The sequence below is a fragment of the Sminthopsis crassicaudata genome, chromosome 4 (assembly GCF_048593235.1).
Source record: "Sminthopsis crassicaudata isolate SCR6 chromosome 4, ASM4859323v1, whole genome shotgun sequence".
Lineage (NCBI taxonomy): Eukaryota > Metazoa > Chordata > Mammalia > Dasyuromorphia > Dasyuridae > Sminthopsis > Sminthopsis crassicaudata.
The window spans coordinates 145,313,992-145,337,643 of record NC_133620.1 but is presented as its reverse complement, the minus strand read 5'-3'; the positions used below and the strand labels follow the sequence as shown (position 1 = coordinate 145,337,643).

Below are 23,652 nucleotides of genomic sequence, written 5' to 3'. Positions count from 1 at the left end.
GACCTCTTTCTCTATTATCTGGGGGGAAAATGTTTTGTCTTTGTTGTCCTCCTTAACTTTTATAGAATCTATAGGTGGCAGGTTTACCAAGAACTTCGTTAGGTAGAGTTTTCTTTCCACTATTGCCACTCTTTATTCTTGAAGGAATTCATAGAATAGTAAACAAAATGTCATGGGGCATAGTTCTATCCAAGTAATTTATTTTAACATGAATGATGGTGTTAATGTTTAGAAAGTATGGGACCACTAGTTGGTGCAGTGGATAGAGCACCCAGCCCTAAAGTCAGGAGAACCTGTGTTCAAATCTGACCTCAGATACTTAAGACTTCCTAGCTATGTGATCTTGAGCAAGTCACTTAATCCCAATTGCCTCAGCAAAAGAAAGAAAGAAAGAAAGAAACAAAGAAAGAAAAAAAGAAAGAAAGAAAGAAAGATACCTTACTATATATGTGCATTTTTTTTTTGATTTAGGATATTATAGAAACAGCACTGTATAATGAAGTTTGTCAATATATATTGTATCTATAATTTATTTTATTTCTGTGACATTTAATGAAGGAGTACTCATAGAGTAGCCTACTGTTAACTACTAGAATCTTAGCTTTTCTAGATCTGTGTGCTGAGAAAGTAGGGAAGAGGATTTTTAATGAGTCTTAAATTGATTGTAGCATATGTTATTTTTCATGATGTAGCAGCCAATTGTGGAAGAACTCTAGTAAGAACTTTGGATTTGGAACTATATGGTTTGTATTAGAGCTCTACAATTGAATGGCTAAAGACTTTGGGCAAATCACTTGACATCTTATTATGTTACGTTCTTTTATGGCAGTGCTATTTGTGTTCTCTGCTTCATAGAGATATTGGAAAGCTCAGGTAAGATTAAAAAAAAACATAAGAGTTGGATGAATTAAGTGATAAAGAAATTGCAATTATTTTTGTTGCTGTTATTATTGGGGAATGAACTCCTTTGTTTCTTTGTGCCCTCTCTTTCCTTTGCCTCCAGGATGGTTCACTGGGAAACATTGATGATCTGGCACAACAATATGCGGATTATTATAATACCTGTTTTACTGATGTATGTGAAAGAATGGAAGAGCTGCGGAAACGAAGGGTTTCTCAAGACCTTGATTTGGTGAGTGAGAAACTAATTTCTTTTGTTGTTAATTTAATAGTATTTTTATTTTTCAAATACAATATTCATTTTTAAAAATAATTTTGAGCTTCAAATTTTTCTTTCTCCCTTCCTACCCTTTCTCCAAGATGGCAAGTAATTTGATATAGGTTATGTATGTGCAATCATGTAAAACATTTCCTTATTAGTCATGTTGTGAAACAGAATAAAATGGGGGAAAACTAACCCCCAAAAGTGAAAATAGTATGCTTCAATCTGCATTAAGTCTACATCATTTCTTTCTCTGGATGTGGATAGCATTTTCCATCATGAGTTTTTTTGTGAAGAGCTAAATCAGTCATAGTTGAACATCACCCAATGTTACTGTTACTATGTACTGTGTTCTCTTACTTCTGCTCATTTCACTTGATTTTAGTTTATGTAAGTTTTTCTAAAATCTACTTGCTCATCATTTCTTATAGATTAATATATTTCATTGCCTTCATATAACAGAATTTTGTAATGTCCTGTAGTCTCTGTTATAATCCTTCTCTGGGAGGAGATCTCTTTTCTGTATAATCTTTTCCTCTGGGAGCAGGTTTCTTGAGCCTCCAGCCAGAGCAAAGGTAGAATCTCGAATCCTCTTCTTCCTGAATCCTGGCTCTGAATCTCCTCAAGCTTCCCTGAAGTTTTCCTGGGAAGTCTTGTTCTTATCCCAATCTAGACTGTTGTTCAGACTCAATGTTGCCTCTTTTTATCCTCCCAGAGAATGGGCTTGTGGGTACTGCTTGTGGGAATTACTTACAACCAATGAATTTGCTTGTTTGAACTAAAGGTGTGAACTCTGAGCTAGAGAATTGTTAAGTACCAACTTAGCATTAGTAAGAACCTAACAGAATTTGTTCTACCATCCCCAGTTGATAGACATTCTTTCTATTTCCAGTTTTTTGCCAAAAGAAGTACTAAACATATTTTTGTATATGTGTCTTTTTCCATTTTTTATGATATCTTTGGATTAAAGACCTCCTAGTGATATTGCTGGATCAAAGGGTATACACAGTAGAACTAATTTGCAATTTAGTGGATTTGCTATTGTGGAGGATTCCTTTTGCAGCTCAAATGATCTCCATTTGATAGTGATTTACTGTAGGCCTTCATTTAAGGAACTTGTGTTTTTAAATTAAACTTTAAAGGATTAATTCGGGTTTGGTAGGTATATAAAGTAAATAAATTACCCTGGAATAGAAATTAGTTCATACCCTCTAAGGTAATGTTCATTATACAAAATATTAACAATTCCATTAGCACTTTAAACTACAGATTTCTCATTTCTACTCTCCAAAAATATCATGTTTAGAATAGAAAGTTTGGAATCACAGTATTAAAATTGGAAAGGATTTTAAATCTCATCTCCAAAACCTTAATTTGTATAGATGAAGAAACTAAAGTCTGAAGAAATCAGGTGATTTTTTTGTTAAAAAAAAAAAAAAAAAAAAAAAAAAAAGGTAGTTAGAGCCCAATTTGAACCAAGTCCCAGGAATCAAGTTCAGAGCTGTTTCTACAATGTTAATGTCAAGTTATATAACTAATGGAGCATTTGGGATTCTCTGTATAAATATTGAATTTTTATAAGGCTTACTATGTATGTGTACTAACATTTAAGCCTCTATAAGCAAATATCCAAATAAGAGGAATAGTCAAGTTTACTAAATTGTGCTTTTCCTCTCTAATCATCTTTTAATTAATTTTTATTGTTTTGTTAATTTGTTAGAAAATACATTTTATGATATTTTTGTCTTTATATTAGTTATTTCTAACCCAAAGTAAATCTTTCTTATGATGAAGAAAAACAAAATCAACTTAATTTGATAATGTTCTAAACATTTGATTCCCACTTCTTTGCCATGCAGATTCCCTTCTCCACCCTAGAAAAGATGGGCAAAAGATAATTAAAAAAAGTAGTTTGGTGGATTTTTGAGTTGGTTGCTCCTTTATCTATATAAAGAGGCACTGTTGTACAAGAGACTCAAGAAGTCAGTCAACAAATACTTTTAAAATTGCTGCTAGACCTTGGGTTCAGGGAAGCTCTTGGTTCAGATCTTACCTTTGGTATTTGTTGTATAACCATGAACAAATCATGCAATATTTTGAGTTTCAGGGCCTTGGCAGTAAAATCAAATCTTAATGGCACCTATGTTGTAGAGTATTTTGAAGTAATGTGTGTAAAAATGTTTTGCCAAACTTAACTTTATTATTATTATTATTTATATTACTTGTTATATTTACATTTATATTAGTTATCTTTTAATCTATTTATAATACTTTATATGTCTTAAGATCAGTTAGGTTAATAAGTAATTGGAATTGTTTTTAAATGTCAACTTGGTAATTTTTCTAATAAAACATTATACCTTAAATATAGTCAAATAAAGTTTTCTTAGATCTGGACTAAGATTATTTCAGGGTTGTCAGTTATAAATTGATTCTTCCTTTTATACACAGTTTTAATAGCTAACTGGGCTGCCATATTTTAATAGAATATGTTTTTTATATCCTTAGAACCATCTAGTGGGAGTTAAAATATGTGTGTTTGGAGCATGACCCTATAGCACTGAGCAGCTATTGCCCAAGGGGTTTCTTGCCTACTGACTTTGTTTTATAGCATGTGTGAAAGATGGGGGTCCTTTCTTCCTTTTAAGAATGTAACCTCATGTGGCAAAAGACTTCTGTGCTTGTTTAAAATTATATAGTGCCTCCTATTGGGAGCATTTTTAATGAGAAAATATTTCTTCTTTTGCTTGGCTTGGAGAACATTACATTTTAAGTATGGATTGTATCAAAAAAAAAAACAAACTTTAATGTTATTGATTTAAACCTGAAAGATTATCTGGAGGCTTCTTCATTGATCATGCCCCCAGAGCAGAAGAACTTTTGCTATGAATTTGTGAATGGAGCGGCTTTTTTTTTTTTTTTTTTTTTTTTATAATATTGAAACACCATTCTTAAAATTACATAATTATTTGTCCAGATAAGAGTTGGACCTAATGCAATCATCTCCACAGTGTTAGGGAATTTTAGAAGACAGCTTCTGTTCAGGGTAACGAAGCATGCCTTATGATAGGAAGGAGCTTGGTTCCATTTAGACAGATGGGTCTAATTTGGTGTGCTCTGTTCCAGAGCTGCAAAAGACAGTCTGGGGAAAAAAACCACATGAGCTTAATTAGTTCACATCAAAGGTGCAAGAACTTGGTGGTGGGTTAAATTGATGGGAGCTAATTTGAGCCAGACTTGTGATTCAACTGTTCATCCTCCCAACTGTACTCTTAGTTAGGAAAGCAACTCCGTCAAACTGGCATCTTGGAACTCAGGCTCTGTTTTGTGCAATCCAATCAGCCTAGTTAAGTTTGCCAAGACAAAGGGGAGGTCTCTCATCTCTGTAACCACCTTCCAGTTTGCTTTTTCAGCTTCATATGTCATTCTGAACAATGAGGATTCTAGGAATTTATCTGAAGCATTCTTTGTAGTTATCAATTACTCAGGTTCTATCTGGGAGTTACAACTCTTTTGTTTGATAGATTAGAAGATAGAGATCTGAAGCAATTAGTGTGGTTTCCAAGGTTACCTATTCATTTGATAACAGAACTAGTGGACTGAATCCAACATTGGATCTTAGCACTGCCACTACTTAGAGAGATAGAAAATGCCTACTTTTGAATACTCAGAAGTTTACAAGCACAAATTATTTCAGACCTCTTAAAAATTCAAATTTAAGCAAAAATTGCATTTTTCTATTTTTTGATGAAGAAAACATTAATACTGTATTCTATGTTAGAAGCACAAGCTGTGCCAGAAATTTTCAAAAATTAATTTATGATTTTTTAACATCCAAGCCTTTTTCTGCTTAGAAAGAGAAATGTTTCAACTGCCAGCTCCCTCATGTCCCCAGAAAGGCCTCTAATGCAAGGCATTTTGAAGTCCAATAGATGGGATTCTTGAACAAGGAATATTTCACAATATAATAAAGTTAGTGAGCTCTCAGGGTAAGGTAAAAGTTAGGCAAACAGTTTGCCTCATCAAATAGAAACATAGTAATTTAAATTTTGGCACACCTTTATAGGAGTGATGTTTTCCTAAAAATCAGATGATTCTTCTTTGACCACTTGTTTCAGGGATTTTCCCTTCTTCCCTACTTTTTCTTAATTGATGTAATCAAAGAAACTTTGATTACTTTACTTAGTCTAATTATTACTGGAATCTAATTTTTAAGAATTGATCCAGAAAGATAGTTTCTATTTTAGATTAATCCAAAGGCTTCAGACCAGGAAAATGGTCTTTTTATATTTCTAGAATGGGGAGTGGAAATTCGGGGGAAGCTTTATGTGATTCCATTTTACATAGTCTCTTCCCTCCCTTCCACTTCTGAGGAACCCAAAGCATTTCATAGATAAAAAGTATTCATAGCATCACTGATTTAGGACTAGAAGGAACATTTATCTAGTCTGACCCTCTCTATCCCTACTTTATAGATGAGGAACCTAAGACCAAGAGACTTAAATCTCATGGATCTGATCTGATAAAAAAAGACTTAGAATTTCCCTTTTTACAACTCTGATTCATGATATCAATATTTCTCAGATGATAGTTCAACTTAGTGATGTGCAATAATATGTAGATGCTAGTGCCTGGTTTCAAATTTATAAAAGAGAAGCATTGTCACTTATACTCAATTACTTATTAACTAGAGAAGAATAAGTGGCACTTTTGCTATTATTATCCAGTATATAAAGTACCTTCATTTATTTTTTTTTTGAGGAAAAGTTTTGATAACTGCATTACACATTTTTCTCACTAATTAACTTTCTGGATTGGTTGGACAACTTAGTGCTATTCTAGTGTAGTTGCTTTGACCCAGTCAGGGAAGCAATGGCTTCAGAGCCAGATATTTTACATGGTGGCAAATGTAGGTACAGATGGGTAAAAAAAAAATATAATAACATAAAGAGGCATTATTTTTCAAAATTATAGCATTGGCAAGGATTTTTACTTAGTCTTCAAATGGACCCTAAAGCCTTTTTGAATTTGGAGTTAGACCTTCGCTTGGGCTGAGCATTAAAGCATTAGTATCTGTGAACAGCAGGGGAGTCCCCCACATTCCTCAGTATTTGGCTCATCCCCATACACCATGTGTTTTTTTGGCTGAGAAAAAACCACAATCAGAAATGGCAACAGTTTTCCAAGTCCATAATGGACCCATCTCTGGTGATATTAAGTGTGACATCTGTCAAAGTGACACTGGCCAAAAAAGAGATTCCCAAAAGGAGGTCTCTTATTATTGACTATTTTCTGCTTCCTCTGCATCTTTGACGTTGAATTGGTTTGGTGTCTGGCAGAAACAAGTTTGTGTTGATGTCAGTTGAGCATCATGGCAGTGATGTATAGCCTAGAGGCTAAAATTTCATTCTTCCTCTTTTTATACACCCTTCACAAGCCAAATCACCATTGCAATTTGATTCTGGGCTTATTTATTTGTATTTCCAAAATGGAAGGATTCCAAGTTGAGATGGACACTAAGCTGTTCTTTAGATGTTGTAAAGGTGAAAAAGAACATTTAGTTAGAAGAAATGTTTTAAAAAGAAATACACACCACATTAGATGGCATATTAGACAATATAGCACTGAGGTCATTGAAGTTTCATTCATGCAGTATGTGTATTGAATGCTTTTTATCTGTTAGACACTGGTTAAATATTGTGAGGGAGAAGGATGCAAAGTAGGATAAAGAGCTCACTTCTGGCTTCAAAGAACTTACAATCTAGAATGGATGAAAAGGAATGAAGAGTGACACTCTTAACAAGTAGACAAGAGATAAAAAATATGAGAATGTACAGGAGGGGAAAATACTTGGTGAAAAAAAAATGAGGGAAAGGTTCATGGGAAGGGTCATATTTGAACTAGGTTCTGATTCTCTTTTGGTGAGGATATGATTTCAAGGAGTAGCTAGGTAATACAGTGAATAGAGTGCCAAGCCTGGAGTCAATAAGACTCAACCTTATTGAGTTCAAATCTGGCCTTAGCACTTGCTAGCTGTGTGACTCTGAGCAAGTCACTTAACTCTGCTTCAAGTATCCTCATCTGTAAAATGAAACATGATGATATGCAAAGGGAACTAGTGTAAGAAAAGCCTTTAAAAGTAGGCTGGGACCATATAATAGAACCATTTTCAATGATAAATTAAAGAGTGTTGATTTTATTCAATGGGTAATAAGAATTCATTGCATATTGTTAATAGGAATTTGATGGGATCTAAATAGTGCTTTGGGAAAATTAATTTGTGTTGTTCAAGGATTGATTTCAAGTAGCTCTGAAGTCACTTTGGGCACATTACAAGTTCAGTAATAACTTCAGAAAGATCTAAGTGTGTTCTGCTCACTAATGTAGAACATAATTTTCCCTACATCTTTGGATTGCGAAAGCCTATTGACAAAGACAAAATCATCTTTTGATGGTCCAGTTTTTTGATGATGAGCCTCTCTAAAACGTAGGCTGCCTGATCCTTAGATGATAATCTAATACTGAGCTTGTATTGGAGACTTTCTGTTTGGAAGGACTTGTCAGGGGCTTGCACTTAAATGACATGGCCTTTGGAAACACAGGAGAAACTCTATTACATGATTGAAAAAGAACTTTAGCAATGGAACATATGATGTAGCCTATGTAGATATGAGAAACTTATTTTACTATAGCTTTTTTCTTTAACGTGTTGTTTTATTAATGACATTAAAAATAATATTCTCTTTTATTCAAGAATATTCTCTTATTTCAGAATATTCTCTTTTGATTGAACTTAATTTACAAGAAAAATGGATATTTTATTGTTCAAGTTAAAAAAAAAAATTAAACCTGGACCTTGCTTTTTTAGGCATTATTAGACTCTATTAGAAAGTCATTGAAAATAGCTAGTGTTCCTTTTCTTTTCTCCCTTTCTTCTCTCCCCTCCCCTTGAATGTTTCTAATTTGCTATAAATGTGAAGTGTGTAGACAGTAGGGGTTTGTGCTAATCCTTGACTGTTTAAGAGGCTCAGATGCACAAATAAATAATTACTATTGCCTGCCTCAGCCTTTAGCCTCTCCTCCTTCTATTGCTTTTGAAAGATTGTTGAACTTTGACTGAGAGTGGTAGTAGCAAAATTACCACATAGAAAAGTTTTCCATTGTATTGATGTTGGTACCTCATCACTGCATTTTCTCAAATTGTTCATGTTTTTGTTTTTAACACTGGAAAGTATACAGGTGTATATTGTTTTTCAAATTATCTTGAGTTTGAATGTTTTTCTGTTTGATTGCTGCTTTTGTGAATGTGTGCGTATGTACCTGTATGTGTGTATGCATGTATGTGTGATGATGGTGGTGGTTCTTAACCTTTCAAAAAATCTCCTTTTTGGGGTCTTATGGATTTTCAGATTGGTCCTTAGCAGTAAGCATCAGATAGGGATTCTGAGCTTTGGCCTGCTGTGGCCTGCCATTTGAACATAAGACAAATGAATCCTCTGTAACACTCACTGTAGAGCTTGCCAGATGCTAATAAGTTTCTGTGCCTAGACTCCTTCTGACAATGCAACCCTTGTAATTAAATGCCTGATCCAAACTTATTCAGCACTTATGTACATCCCACTGCCATCTACACATAAAGAAATAGATAATTTTGCCACCTAATTTTATGACAAGATGCTCTCATATTCAGTATCATTCTGCTTATTCTGCCTTTTAATTTAGTAAAAATTTTTCTTTAAACCTGACATGCATTTCAATGTGCTTTCTCTCTGCTGTGAGGAGAACCTGAGGAGGACCTGCAGAGACTGACTGCATAATTAAGGAAACCAATAAATTAGGTCTGTGTGTGAAATGTGGGATATAATATCCTGAGAGTTGGGAAGGTCTTCAAATTATAAAAATATTGATGAACAGCTTCAGTAGCATTTCCATAATTTTTTTCCCCTGCACCTGGCTATTATGAAAATGATTTAATTTTTGTCTTGGGGAAAATTATCCAGTTACTTTTGTTTGGAATATTGTTATGTGCTTGGAAAGATAAATAATTATAGTTATACTGCTTGAAATATAGGTACCTACCAAATATAAATGTGTTTGTTTATTTGTTTTCATATTGTATATTAGAATCATGACTTGGCCATGCTTATAGTGAATATGAGTTAGAAGTAGTGTTTGAACTCAGGTCCTATGATTTTTCTAGTGCATCTAAAAAACCATCAATGAGCAAAAGAACCACTCAATCAGTGCAGGAATTCCCAAAGAAAACTTTTAATTAGAAGACCAAGTAAATATAGATCATACAACTTAGAGCTGTAAGGGATTTTATAGATAATATTATCCAATATAATTTTTGTTAATGAGAAAACAATCTTAGAAATATAATGTAGAAGAGGCTGAATGTTGTAATTGATATTTCTGTTCAGGCTTCCCCTTCCCCTTCCCCTTCCCTTTCCCCTAATCCTTTTTGGCTAGGTAGTATGCTTTCTCATAATAAAAAAATAGTAAAAGCTGGACTTTATATAATATTTTTCCAGTTGGAAAGGATTTTATATATGTTAACTCTTTTGATACAACTAATCTTGGAATTAGGTATTACCTCTATTTATAGATAAAGAGAATGAGGCTAAGTGACTTTACTAGTGACATACGGATAGTAGGTGTCAAGAGGCTAGATTTGAACTAAAAGCATTTAGGATTTAAAACTGAAGGAAAAGTTAGAAATATTTTACATTATAACTTTACTTTATAACTGAAGAAATAGAAGCCCACAGAGATTAGTTGTTATAAGCACATTTACCAGGTAATAAGGAGCAGAGAAGGGTTTCTGGCATTCAAAATCTTTTCCTACTACACAACCAAGTGAGAGCTTACTAGTAAGGATTGGGCTAACATCAAGGCTACATATTAGAAACTATTCTGACAGTTTTTATCATCTTCATGCCTAATTGATACAGTTATCACCCATCAAGTACCACTCCATGCTTCTAAAAACTTTTGCAAGCTCTTTCCTCTGATTATGTTCCTATAACACATTTTTGTCTTGTGTTTAAATGTCTGATAATTAGTGATTGTTTAGAACTGAATGTTTTCTTATAAATGATTTAGTTAGCTTTGAGACTAATTCCCTATTCCCTTCTTCATCTTTCCATCTTCTTCCTTCCAACCCCACATAGATACCCTGCAACCATTAAAAATATGGTGGGGGAAGAAATGCCACTTAGGAAAAAAAGCACCATAACTGGGGGAAAAAAAAGTGTTGGATTCAAATTCTGGTTCTAATTGATTAATTATGTGACCTTGGCCTTGGGAAAATCATTTCACCACTACAAATTCCTCATCTACAAAATAAGGTGTTGATTAAAAGATCCATAAGATCCTTTTAAATTTTAAATGCTATAATTAATTTCAGCAAATATTTCTATAGTTATACTACCATTTGAAAATAAGAACTCTTACTTAAACAAGATACCAACTGTTTTGGATTCATTCTCTTTTTTTGTGTTGATTTTGTGAAATGATCATATGAGAAAAAAAGACAGGTTGGCCTGTGATGAGGATTAGGGGTAGCTAATGAACAACTAATGTGCTGTGGTATGTTTGCAGTATTAGACAATAATGAGAAAGATTATAGAAATTAAATTATGGATAAATTTCTTTTTTACATTTCTATTGCAAAATTATTTTTTTCTTGTCTTTTTCAAAAGCCAAAATCCATACTTACTCATTTTAACATTCATTTAATATTTTTTTAAATGATGGATTCTACCTTCCTGCCCCCTCTCTTCTCCCTTCATTGAGAAAGAAATAAAGATGATATCAATTACACATGAGAAGTCATGGAAATTTTTTACCCATATTAATCATGTTCCCATCCTATTCTTCACCCACTCCAACTCCAAAAGCAAGAAAAAATAAAGTGAAAAAATTTTTTCTGGAGGTACATAGCATTTTTAAGTTCTTCAGAATTGTCTTGGGTCACTGTATTATTCAAAATAGCTAAGACATTCAAAGTTTATCATAATACTATATTATTATTATGTTCATTCTTCTGGTTCTACTCACTTTACTTTGAATCACTTCATATGTCATCCCAAGTTTTTCTGAAATCATCTTGCTTACCCTTTTTTATAACACAATAGGATTCCATCACAGTCTTCAAACCATTTCCAATTGATGGATATCTTTTTAATTTCTAATTCTTTGCCACCACAAAAAGAACTCCTGTAAAAAGTGTGTGTGTGTGTGTGTGTGTGTGTGTGTGTGTGTGTGTGTGTGTTCTTTTTTCTTTAAAAAAAAAAATCTCTTTGGGTAGACAGTTTTAAAATCTTGTAAGTATAGTTCCAAATCATTCCCTAGAATGGTTAGCCCAATTCACAGTTCCATCAACAGTGTGTTAAGTGTTCCAATTTTCTACAACCCCTCCAAGATCTGTCATTTTCCTTTAATGCCATGGAATCAATCCGACAGATATGAGGTAGGATCTCAGAATTATCTTAATTTGCATTTCTCTAATCCATAATGATTTAGATCATTTTCTCATATCATTACACATAATTTGATTTCTTTTTCTAAAAACTGCTTAGGAAATCATAAAGGATGGGAAAAGATCGACACATAGCAGCTCTTTTTGTGATGTCATAGAATTGGAAAATGAATAGATGCCCATCAATTGGGGAATGACTGAATAAATTATGGCCTATAAAAGTAATGGAATATTATTGTTTTATAAAAAATTGATAAAACAAACTGATTTTAGAAAGGCTTGGAAAGATTTATACTAACTGATCCTGAGTGAAACAAGGAAAATTAGGAATGCATTATACACAGTTAACATTAAGATTGTGCAATGACCAACTGGTTCTTTTCAGTGGTTCAGTGATCCAAGACAATCCCAACAAACTTTGGATAGAAAAATACCATCGGCATCTGGAGAGAGGACTATGGAGAAGGAATTTAAATCAACTCATGCTATGTTCACTTTTTCCCCTTTTTCTTCTGTTCTTTTGTTTTTGTTTTGTCCTCTCATGGCTTTTCACTTTGTTTCCCAACATGATTCCTAAGGAAATGTGTTTTTAAAAAATGAATGTACATGCATAACCAGAAAAAAAAAAAGAAAAGAAAAAAAGAGAATCAAAAATTAACTGGGGAATGACTTGTATTTTTGTAAATATAACTTTTCTTTTTATAGTTGAGAAATGAGACCTTTTATCAGAGAAACTTGGAGTAAAAACTTTTCCCTCAGTATTATGCCTTCCATGGTTTTATTTGATTATTGTAGGATGTTATTTGTTAACTTTGATCTTTCCTAACTAATCTCTAATTGCTATAAGAATGGATGGGACCAAAGTGAATATGATAAGAGTCTTGGGAAAATATAGTTCAATATCTTCCTGCCTTAGATGTTATTATCCACAAATTGCATCTAGCTCCAGAAGCCTTAGAAAGCTTATATCTGAAAAGTGAGCCAGAAAGTTAAAATTTGTATGTTTAAAAAAAAAAGAAAACCAAAACAAACAAACAAAAAGACCAACCCTACAACATCAACAACAGCAAAAAATGATTGATTTCCAGATTAGGAAATAAGCTACTTTTGTTTTGGCTTTTGCAAGACTTATGTGAAAAAATAGCTGTCACTAGGAATGGCTTAGGTAGAGCCTTCCTGATTAGTAAGAGATGTTCAATTCTGAGCATTTGCAAAGACATCAATCTCATGGTCCATAGAAGAGCTGATGGGACTTAATCAAAAATAAATCAAGAGCAAGTCCCAACCAAACTGGAAGCACATCATGAATATTCGTGAACATCTGGATGTTTGTGTATATGAGTGGGTTTTTTTTTTTTCTTTTGATACAGACAAGGATTCTTAACAAAGATGCCAAAAGGAAGACAGATTTCCATCTGTGATATCAAAGAGTTGTTTTCTTTTGTTTCTTTGTATATGTCCTTTCTCCTCAGGGTGTAGGTTTTTTTCTTTCTACAGATTTTTCTTTGATCACTTTGATCTCTCTGTTTCTATTTAGTGTTTTATCTGATTTCTCCACTGGAATCAGTAACTCAAATGAAGAATAAATTTCCCCTAAAGAGAAAATCTTACTTTTTTGTCTTATTCAACACAGATTTTTAAAATTCTAAATTCATTTTTTTTACCTGTGAGAAAAGTTATAATTATTAATCGAGGTATTTCTTAGTTCAGCTTTATTTCAGTCTCATAATATCTTACCATACAATAAAATTCCTTTAATTACTCCATTTTTTTCCATTTAAACAAAGGTCCATCTTCTTAATCCCATTATTCCTTTAGTGATGCTATATGACAGTAAATAAAACATGGGATATAACACTCTAGAGAATTAAAAATTATTATGACAAAGAGGGCAGTGTAGATGAGATCAGAACAGTATAAAACCAGTGATGAACTATAAGAAAGAGTAGGAGTAGATATGTTATGAAGAAAATACATGATAAGAAAAGATGAGCTGGTCACATGGTCAAGGTAATACATGACAGTTGAAATGCTCCACTGGGACTTTGTCAATCCTGGGAGAAAACAAGGAAGAACTTGCTTGTTTTTGGATGAACAATGATAAATTTATGGGAAGACATGTGTAAGAGTCATGTGGGATGAGTAGACAAGGATAGATTTCATTCTTTATTGTAATAGGAAACTCAAAAATTGGTGTTACCATAGAGTTATTTGAGAGTAGTGCAGTCTCATTTGAAATTTAATTCTTTAACATATTTATGTCTTGAATATAGCCAAGATCTGAGAAACAAATTAAATAGACCTGACTTGCCTAAGTAGATGCCCAAAAATTTAAACTCAAAAGCTAATAATCGAATACTTAGGAGAACAGTGGGTGGTTCTTCCTTATTACAGCTAATTTATCCTTAATTTGCACACTGCATTAACAAATATGTCATTTGGTTTCCATGCCAACAGCATTTTACAAATAGCAAATTAGAAATAGGAAATCTTCCTGGCTTCAAAGTCCTATCCATTGTACCAAGTGTTGTTCCTGAAAATTATTTTTTTTCTATTATGCATTCCCTCTTAATGTAATTCAGATCCTGATAATGCTTATTTTCAGGTATTTAAATATACTGATTTCTCTTTTCTAAGATAGATGATGTTCATGATGCCAAATTCAGAACTTGCACTTAATAAATACTTAGTAAAATCATTAGCTATAATTGAATATCTTTAAAAACAATTGATAATTTTTACATTTACATAATCTTTATTTATAAACATATCCTTCTCCCATTTATTCTCCAATTAAGACAGCCCATGAAGCAACAAATAAAAAATAAGGTGGGGGGAAGGCGCAACACACCAACTAAGTGTGGCAGTCTATACTATATAACATGCCCATAGGCTTCAATCCTTCAAATAAGGGGAAGAGGTATATTTTCTTCTCTTATCTTTGGCACTAAACCATAATCATTGTATTGTACAACTTTCCCTTTAATTTTTTTTTCTCTTTACATTGTTGCAGATATCTTATATTTTGTTTCCCTGGTTCTGCTTGCCTCATTTTGTATCAGCTCATGTATGTCTTCTTATGTTACTTTGTGTTCTTTGTTCTTATTGATGGGTTTGTCTAATGGTGACAGTCTCTAGCCTCGAGCAATAATAATGATAGGATTTCTTCATGTTTACCTAGCAAGTCCAACTAGGTTGAAAAAACATGATGATTAAAAAACTGAGCCAGAAGTTTCTGCATGACATTACTTTCTCCCTTCTGAATCTCAGTTTCCCCAATTCTTAAAGAGGTAGACTAAATCTTATCTAAAGTTCCTTAGGACTCTAAATCAATATTATGAAACTTGTCTGCAATGACTTGAAGGAAAAACATCTTTATTGTGGATTGGAATTAAAGGCTTTATAAGTAAACAGTTATTGATACATATAGGCTTCATTAATTCAGGGCAGGAAAGATGTTCTTTTAAATAAATCTCTCTTGAAAATTAAATAAACCTTTCCCTTACTCCCACCTCATTATGTAGTTTTCCCAAAGAAATAGGAGTTGTACAAGGATTCTGTCAGCAGCCTGTTGGCCTGAAATAAGAGTATCAAAAGGAAAAATCCAGGAGCCAACAAGGACAGACCACTAACAGACCAATATACAAAGCCAGGCTTCTTCAGAGTCTTTAGTGGTTTGCAACTCGTATTAGCCCCAGCCTTCTTTGTGGCTGTTTGTGCTGTCTCCTGTTCTGGACTGGCTGTACCATCTGAGACTCAGTCAGCTTTCAAAGGCAGGAGCTTTTGTGCTTTGTTTGCTCCAATTTGCCTTATTGTTTAGTCTCATGAAACGTTGGGGCAGTAGAGAGATAGCAATAATACAAGCATTTGAAGCATGGTGCTGTCATGATGAAGTGAATAACCCTATAAAAACTGTTTGTAGTCTAGAAAATGATGACTGGGCAGGTTTTGTGCCTGTAATGAAACTTTACAGAAAACTATCTGTATAGTGGGGCATTCCCCAGCTTACAATATAAGCAAATAAGTCACTATAGGAGTTCTTATGTTTCCTCTCCTGGCCTTCCTCCTTGCTCCTTGACTACCTCCTCTTCTCCCCTACCCCTAATTTCTCATTTCTCATTTCTTCTTGTTATTATTGTCAGTGATGTGTTGATGTCTCTGTGGGATGGTATGAAGAAATGAAAGAAAAGAAGGAATAAGAAATCTCATCTGATCAGTGCACTTTTGCTGCTTTTATAAAATGTATGTGTGTGTGTTGTAAATATGATATGTGTGTCTATGTATATATAGTATGTGTATAATATCTATGTGTGTAAACACATACACACACAGTCTCACTCCTTCAGCTACTTATCTTCCTTTTGCTGTCTTCTCTGGTGGGAAAGAAAAAGGGAAGAATAAGATGGGTAGAAATCAACAACTCTTCTGCTTCCACTCATCATGTTCTGATTTTCTCAGCCCTCACTTCAAAGATCTCTTAGACCCTTGCCTTCTATCCCTGATACTCATCTCTGATTTCTCTCTACCTGGAACCCTTTTTTTCTCTGTCATTATCTTAGCTCTTATCATAGACTCCTCAGCTCAATTCCAAAATGTTCCTTACCTCCATTTACAGTCTTCCTTGTCACCACTATCTTGTTTCTTTTCACCTGGACCACTATGTACAACAGAGAATCTCCAGTCTATGTCTCTGGGGAGTTTAATTCACTTAGTTTTGTTGCTTTTTGTTGAGAAGGGGAACAGAAACGAGAGGGGAGGAGATTTGTGGAAACCTACTATGTGCCAAACTCTGTGCTAAATGCTTTACAAATATTACCATATTTGATCCTCATAACAATCCCTGGAAGGTAGATAATATTAAAATATCTCAATTTTACAGTTAAGGAAACTAAGGCAGACAGAAGTATCAGTTAATTATACAGCTAATAAGGGTCTTAAAGCCAAATTACAGGTCTTCCTAGCTCCAGGATTAGTGCTCTATCCTAGGTGCTGATTGGGTACTAAGGGAATACAAATTTACTATGTCTACTGCTGGCCTCAGACCAATGGCTCTGAGGTTTTTAAAAAATATTTTACATATATTATTTTATACTCACAACAATCTTGGGAGGTAAGTGCTATTATTATTCTCATTTTGTAGATGAGTTAACAGATTTGGAGAGATTAAGTTATTTTCTTAATTATTTATCACAGAATTTCTTAGGTCATGCTGACTTCAAGTCCAAACTCTATCCACTATGCTTTAATATGACACATATGACAGTAAAATTCTCTAATACTATGAGTCCATTCTTGAAGCATGTTATTGTATGTTATCTGCACATATATGTGCACATGCAGACACATTTATATATCTGTATACTCATACACTCATTATATCATATGGTATTAGAGTCAATGTGGCTTCCTAACATAAAAGTAGAGAGCCAGCCTCCAAGTCAAGAATATGTGGGTTCAAATTTTGCCCCGACTAATACTCAGTGTGCCTGAATAAATAAAGTCACAACCTTTTAATGATTCAGGGGGCTTTTACAAACTAAATTCTTGATCTTCATAGAGAACTGTTCTCACCCAGTTTCTTCTAGCAGAGACAAGTATGGTAGGCCATGATCTCACTGATGGCTTTTTTTAATGTATTAGATAAAATGTTGGCATCTCAAAGTAGCAAACAATAGAACAGATGAGAAGGGCTTAACTTTCATTTGATTAGTTTCTGGTTAGCCATTATTGCATAAGTTGTTTCATACTCAATGTAAGATAGAATGACAATTTTGAATTTGTTTTTGAATTTTATTTCTCATAAAAATACCAGTGTCTTTCAAAATATTTTATTTCCCTTCATATATCCCTTCCTTATAACAAAAGACCCAGGAAGGGGGTGGAGGGAGGAACAGTTCAGTATAACTAACCAACAGTTTGAAAAAACTAGCATGGCACAGCAGCTAAAGGTTTGGCATGGTTTCAAGTTGTGCTGGCTCTTTTATACCTGGTCAGGTCACTTTATCTTAGTTCCTCAGGCAGTTCTCTAATACTAGAAATTACAGAGAAGTTGCCCAGCCTTACTGGTCCAAATTTCTTATGGCGGACTCTCTATACTAATAAAATAACAGATCCAATTAAAAAGCCCAATCCTGATATTATCTACATTCCAAAGTTCTCATTTCTTCTTGTTGTTGTCAGTGATATGAGTTGGTATCTCTGGGGGATGGTATGGAGAAATGAAAGAAAAGAAGGGAGAAGAGATCTCATCTGAGCAGTGCACTTTTGCTGGCTTTATAAAATATGTGGTGTGTGTGTGTGTGTGTGTGTGTGTGTGTGTGTGTGTGTGTGTGTGTGTAGTATAGCCTCAGTTGCCTAAAAAAGTGACAATAAGTTACTTGCCAGAGTCACTTGGCAAATATGTGCCACTTATAGGACTTGAGCCTAGGTCTTTCTTATTCAGATATGTGGGATTCTATCCATTATGCATTACCTCTTAACAAGTTATTTAAAGTTATTTCCAAATGATTTTCTATTTTTTCTTTGTTTTTGCTCCTATAAGCAATAACAGAGAAAGATGCATCTCTCTTTACATTACATATAGAATTAAAGCACATACATAAGATCTAATATATTGAAAATAGCACTTAATGATTGTAAGATGTATACAGTCTTTAATTTTTGCAGAGATTTTTACAAGTATTATTTCATTTGATCTTCACAGTAATTTGCTGTTAATTAAATCTGTTATTTCACAAATGAGAAACTGAGACAGGTCAAGGGTAAGTGAGTTGATTAGCAATACATATCATAAATTGTTGATGCCTAATTTAACTTAGAACTTTCTGTCTCCAGGTCCAGGTTCAAACTCTTATAGGACAGATAACTTTGTCATTTATTCTTTAAATTCTTATGTTCTGTGCAATAATTAATTTAAATGGCATATGTCTTCCACTGAACAAACATTTCTATAGGTAAATTTTTGTTGTAGAAAGAAAGCAAGAACTTATTAGGAAAACAAATCATTAGAGGAAAATGTGAATAAGATTAAATTGCAAATCTCTATATGTGGCAGTATGTAGTTAACACAACAAAGTGGGTATAGCCAATAGTTGTTCTTGCTAGGAGTCTTAAGTTATTATATTTACTACATAGATATATTATTGTCTTTCTCTCTTAAAATCAACATATGGTACATAAACACATTATTATTTTTTCTTTTTCTCTCTTTCTCTTTCTTGACTACTGCTGTAGTAATGGTCATGAACTCTTGGTGGCAGCAATTGGGGTGGCATGAACTATACAACATATTATTATCATCTTTTTCTTATTGATTCCTTTTGGTATTACATTGCATGTGTGTCCAAAAAATATTTATCAATTTTTATTCCTGAACAAACCATTCTTAATTAGCATTTTTTTAAAAAGAAAAAAAGCTCAACAAAACCAACCATTACATCCACCATCTTTGATAGTATATGCGATACTATACATTCATAGTCCCCTACCTGTGCAATAGATAATTTAGATTATGATGGACAAAAATAAGTGAGAAGAAATATTTCTACATTGTCTTAAGATTTGTAGAACTCTTACTTTATAGCAGCTTTATGCAGTGCCAGATAAAGGAAAAAATATATAAAATTAAGATTTCATAAGTGTTTACTTTTGGAATTGGCAGCAAGAGTGACTTGTTCAATATTAACCCTTCCTTTCCCCTCCTATTTACCAGAATGGTTTTTTTCAAGGAACAGTGATAAATCACCTGAATAATTTGTTTTAAGACATCAGCATGGATATCACATTCAGCTTTAAGTCCAAGTGAGAGGAAATTGTGGAAGAAATTACTGTGGAATTTCCTCTGATGTAGAATATAATGTCAACACATAGCAGGTCCTTAATAAATGCTGAATTAAGTTTGACATTTGAATTTGAACAACATTTTTTGATTACATAAACAATGTTATTTAGTTCATTGAGTAGCTTGTAAAGAAAACCAAAACTTGTTCATGCATTCCAGAGAACAGAGATAAGGATGATAATTTTTCCTATGTCTAAATAGTTATTGAACATATAGGCTTTCCATTGGCAAATAGATTTGGAAATCAAGATATTTTTGTTGTTTTATAGAGTTGTGATTTTATGAATGTAGATAATCTGGATGTAGATAATGTGAATGAGCAGTCATGCTATCTCACACTTATTCATATCCCCTCATAAATCTTTCAAAAATCCATCCAGTGTTTTAGAAGCTTATATTCCTCATTATATTCAAAAGATAATAGAAAACCACACTAACCATCTTTGATTACCCTCTCTTTTGCCACATTTTTGACCCACTTTCTTTTTCTGGTATGCATTTCTGTGATAACATCCTTCACACATTTATCATCTTTTGAAATTCATTGTTGGTAATGTGTTGCATTTTACTTATATTCAATGAGTATTTCTCTGTCGTTGGGTGACCTTCCCTTTTCATCCTTTAGGGACTAGCATTCCTTGAATCAAAACCATAAAGAATCACTGAAAAAAATTAATAAAAATCTAGATGGGCCTTTGTTTTAGTGAGGAACTTGGAGTCACTGAAATCCCTACAGAGTTCTACAAAGGCATGCCAACCCATTTGTTTCTACTTGATTCTTTGTTCATTCAGTGTCTGTGCAAGGTGTATTTATTGATGTACCAACTTTGCTTTGCCGTCCAAGTACAAAAGTAAACCACACATTCTTCATCTACACAATTTTTCTAATGTGAATAGTTAGCGTGTATCTTTTTGAGCGATTATGGGTATTATTTAAAAGGTTTTTCAATATTCTGAAGCTTGATGAAATCAGCACAGTATCATCCTTCAAAAGGAGCATTCTTACCCATATGGAATCCATCTTCCTTTGCACTGTTTATTAGTCATCTTCCACAGTGGTGGCAAAACATCTTTGGCAAAGACATCTCTCTATTTCAATCCTTAGTTGGTATCTATAATAAAAAGCTTCAAAAAAATCATTGGGTTTTTATTAATTTATGGGAAGACATTATAATTGATCATATGTATTTCATTGAAACAATTTAGATTCTGTCTTTGTTGTGTGAATTTGGAACTTTGGAATTGGAATAGTCTGAAATGTTGAATCTCATAATAAAACATATTTAAGTTTCTAAATATACATCAGTGCTTGATTTGCATCTTTTACTAGATTAAACACTGAAGAAAAGCAACTTCCTCTAATGGTTCCTCCCATGATACTTCCCACAGCACCCCACCCCCCAAAAAATGTGGTTGACTAGCACTTTTCTCTTTTATTCTTTTGCTAACGCTTACTTGTTTCCTTCTTTATCTGATTTGGATAAAATTAGAATTAAAGAATACTTTAAAGCATTGGTTTTATAGCAGATATGCTACAATATATAGAGATAAAATTTCTAAGCTTACATAGAGTTTAGAGAACATTTTATCTAATTTACCCATTGTTTAGTTGGAGTTGATGTGTTAAATGACTTGATCAAATCATAAAGTAGAACCAAAACCCAAGTCTCTTGACTCCTGGTTTATTTCTTTTTCCACTATATTAATAGTATTTAAAAAAATTTTTACAAACATTTATTTGCAGTTCCTCATTTGATCTTCACTACTTGGTGCAAGGTAGATATTATAAATAGTATTATCTCTGTTTTACAGATAAGAAAAATAAGCATTAATTATTACAGGTGTTTGTTTTAGATCTCTCATGACTTTAGTAGAAGCCAGAATTCAAGTGAGACTCTTCTCTTTCCATTTCCAATATTATCCCTGCATCATTCTGCTAGCTAGAAAATGCTAGTGACATTTTCATGAATTAAATGAATTAAATTAAATGATGAATTAAATTAATGAATTAAAACCATATATATTTTTTAATATATAATACTTTATAATTTATGTTGATTCTGATTCCTCTAGTCTGAGTGCTCCACTCACTGTTACTAGTCCCTGTCCCTCTAATGCCTCAGGAGATGAAGAAATGAATGAAAAAAGCATTTAATAAGCACTTCCTAAGTGTTGTGTTCTATGCTAAATATTAAGGATGCAATGCAAAAGAAAGTAGGTTTCTTTTTAAGACTTTACATTATAATTGGAGGAGGACCACTTTACAAGTGGTGAAAGGGGAGGGGGGACTGCTTTTGGGTGTGGAAAGTCCAGAATGGAGTTAGGACAGTGATTGATACCTATGCAATTTCCTCAAGCTATGGCTATAGTGGATTGGATTAGTTTCCTGAAATAAGATGGGATATGGGACAAGATATGCAAGGTATGGCTGGAAGATGTATGAGAAATGTATTTTTTGTTTGTTTTATTATTATTTTTAAAAATTTTATAATTATAAATTTTTTTGACAGTATATATGCATGAGTAATTTTTTTTTCATAACATTATCCCTTGTATACATTTTACAATGTAGTCATTGAATCAGGGTAATGACTCAAGGTCAAATTAGAAGGATACAAATGGTTTGCTGGATTTCTGTAGACAAAACAGTAAATCCAGACCCATGAAAAGAGGTGTCTCTCAGGGCTTATTATCTAGGCTGAAGCTTGGGTAACTGTAGAGAGTCACTGTCAGTGGGGAAACTCCGTGTGAGATATAAGACCCTTCAGCCCAGAGGGAACCTGCTAACAATGTCTAGTTTGGCTCCCCATCTTCCCTAAGGGCTCTCATACTTCCTGAGAAGTCAGAGGGCAGTGACAACCTGTGTTGTGATTGAAGCAGAATGATACCTGGTAGCAAACTACATACAGTAGCAAGTTGTTTATGTAGTCCCAAGTAGGCAGTCTATCCTGGGCCATGCCCAGTGTTTTTGTTACATAAGGATGGGAAAGTCCTTGAAATAAACATACTCCATTTTCCCACCATCCTCAGGAGTCCTGCCTCATCACTTCTCTATTAGGATGATATATTTTAATCATCCCAGCATGGAGCCTCTAGAAAGCATGGTATGTTTTGTCACCCCAACTTGGGGGGCTCTAGAGAGCAGGATATTTTAATCACCCCAGTGTGGGGACTTTAGAAAGCATGGTATGTTTTGTCACCCCAACTTGGGGGCTCTAGAAAGCAGGACTCAGTATTTTAATCACCCCGGTGTGGGGGCTCTAAAAAATAACGGTACATTTTTGTCACCCCAACTTGGGGGCTCTAGAAAGCAGAATACAACAGGTAACAGTAATAATCTTGGGTAACTAGTCATTTTGAAGCCTGTCAGCCTGGTGTGGGACCTGCTAGAGCTCATGTTTTCTCATATAATGCTTGAGAAACTAAGGTTGTAGTTGTGCCATTATGGAGCATAGTAGGAAGACTATTGTAAATGTTTGTAACTAAATGCTGATTCAAATCAAAGTAGGAACAGATCAAAGCAAGATAAATTCCTTGATTAAAGCCAGTGAGGTTGACTCACATCAGAGATAGGAAAAATGGCAAAGAGAAATAGGGCTGAATGCATGCTGGAGCTTGTGGACCTAGAAGAAAATGAACAGCTTCATATATGGGAGACTGTGATACAACAGGGGGGAAAAAAAAACAAAAAAAAAAACACCACTGACTCTGGAATCAGGGGACCTATGTTCAACTCCTTCTTCTGACACTTAGTCCTTAGGCGACCTTCAGCAGTTAGGCAACTTCTTCAGACCTTAGTTTCCTCAACTGCAAAATGAAGGGGTTACACTAATTATCCTTTAAACTTTAAATCTGTGAGCCTAAGGGACTGTGAAGTCCTCATCTAGTCCTAAGTATAGGATTCTCTGACTTTTAAAATGTCTTTCAACTTTAAAATGAACTACAAAAACAATGGTCTGTAAGATTAAAGCTTAGATTTGAAAGTGAACAAAGTTCACTTTTTCAAAATGGGTTTATTCATTGAAAGGACTACAGCTGTTCTTGGGAACTTCTCTCCAACACCTTAGTCAAAGGAAGTTAATTAAACTTAGGCATCTATTAATAGGGTTCCCCTTTGGCAGAAAGACAGCTTCTTCAGCAAAGAATGAATTACTAGTCTTTCTTCGT

The 23,652-nt window shown here is 33.7% G+C and overlaps 1 protein-coding gene across 5 annotated transcripts in view; it reads left to right on the top strand.

Moving 5' to 3' along the window:
• The window catches only part of SASH1 (SAM and SH3 domain containing 1), a 380,232-nt gene that overhangs the window by 217,969 nt on the left and 138,611 nt on the right, over window positions 1-23,652 (top strand). For all 5 annotated transcript variants that reach the window (XM_074309591.1, XM_074309593.1, XM_074309590.1 and 2 more), the window contains exon 2: window positions 1,004-1,132. In XM_074309591.1, coding sequence (XP_074165692.1) covers window positions 1,004-1,132 — 129 coding nt within the window. The remainder of the gene's footprint in view (window positions 1-1,003; window positions 1,133-23,652) is intronic.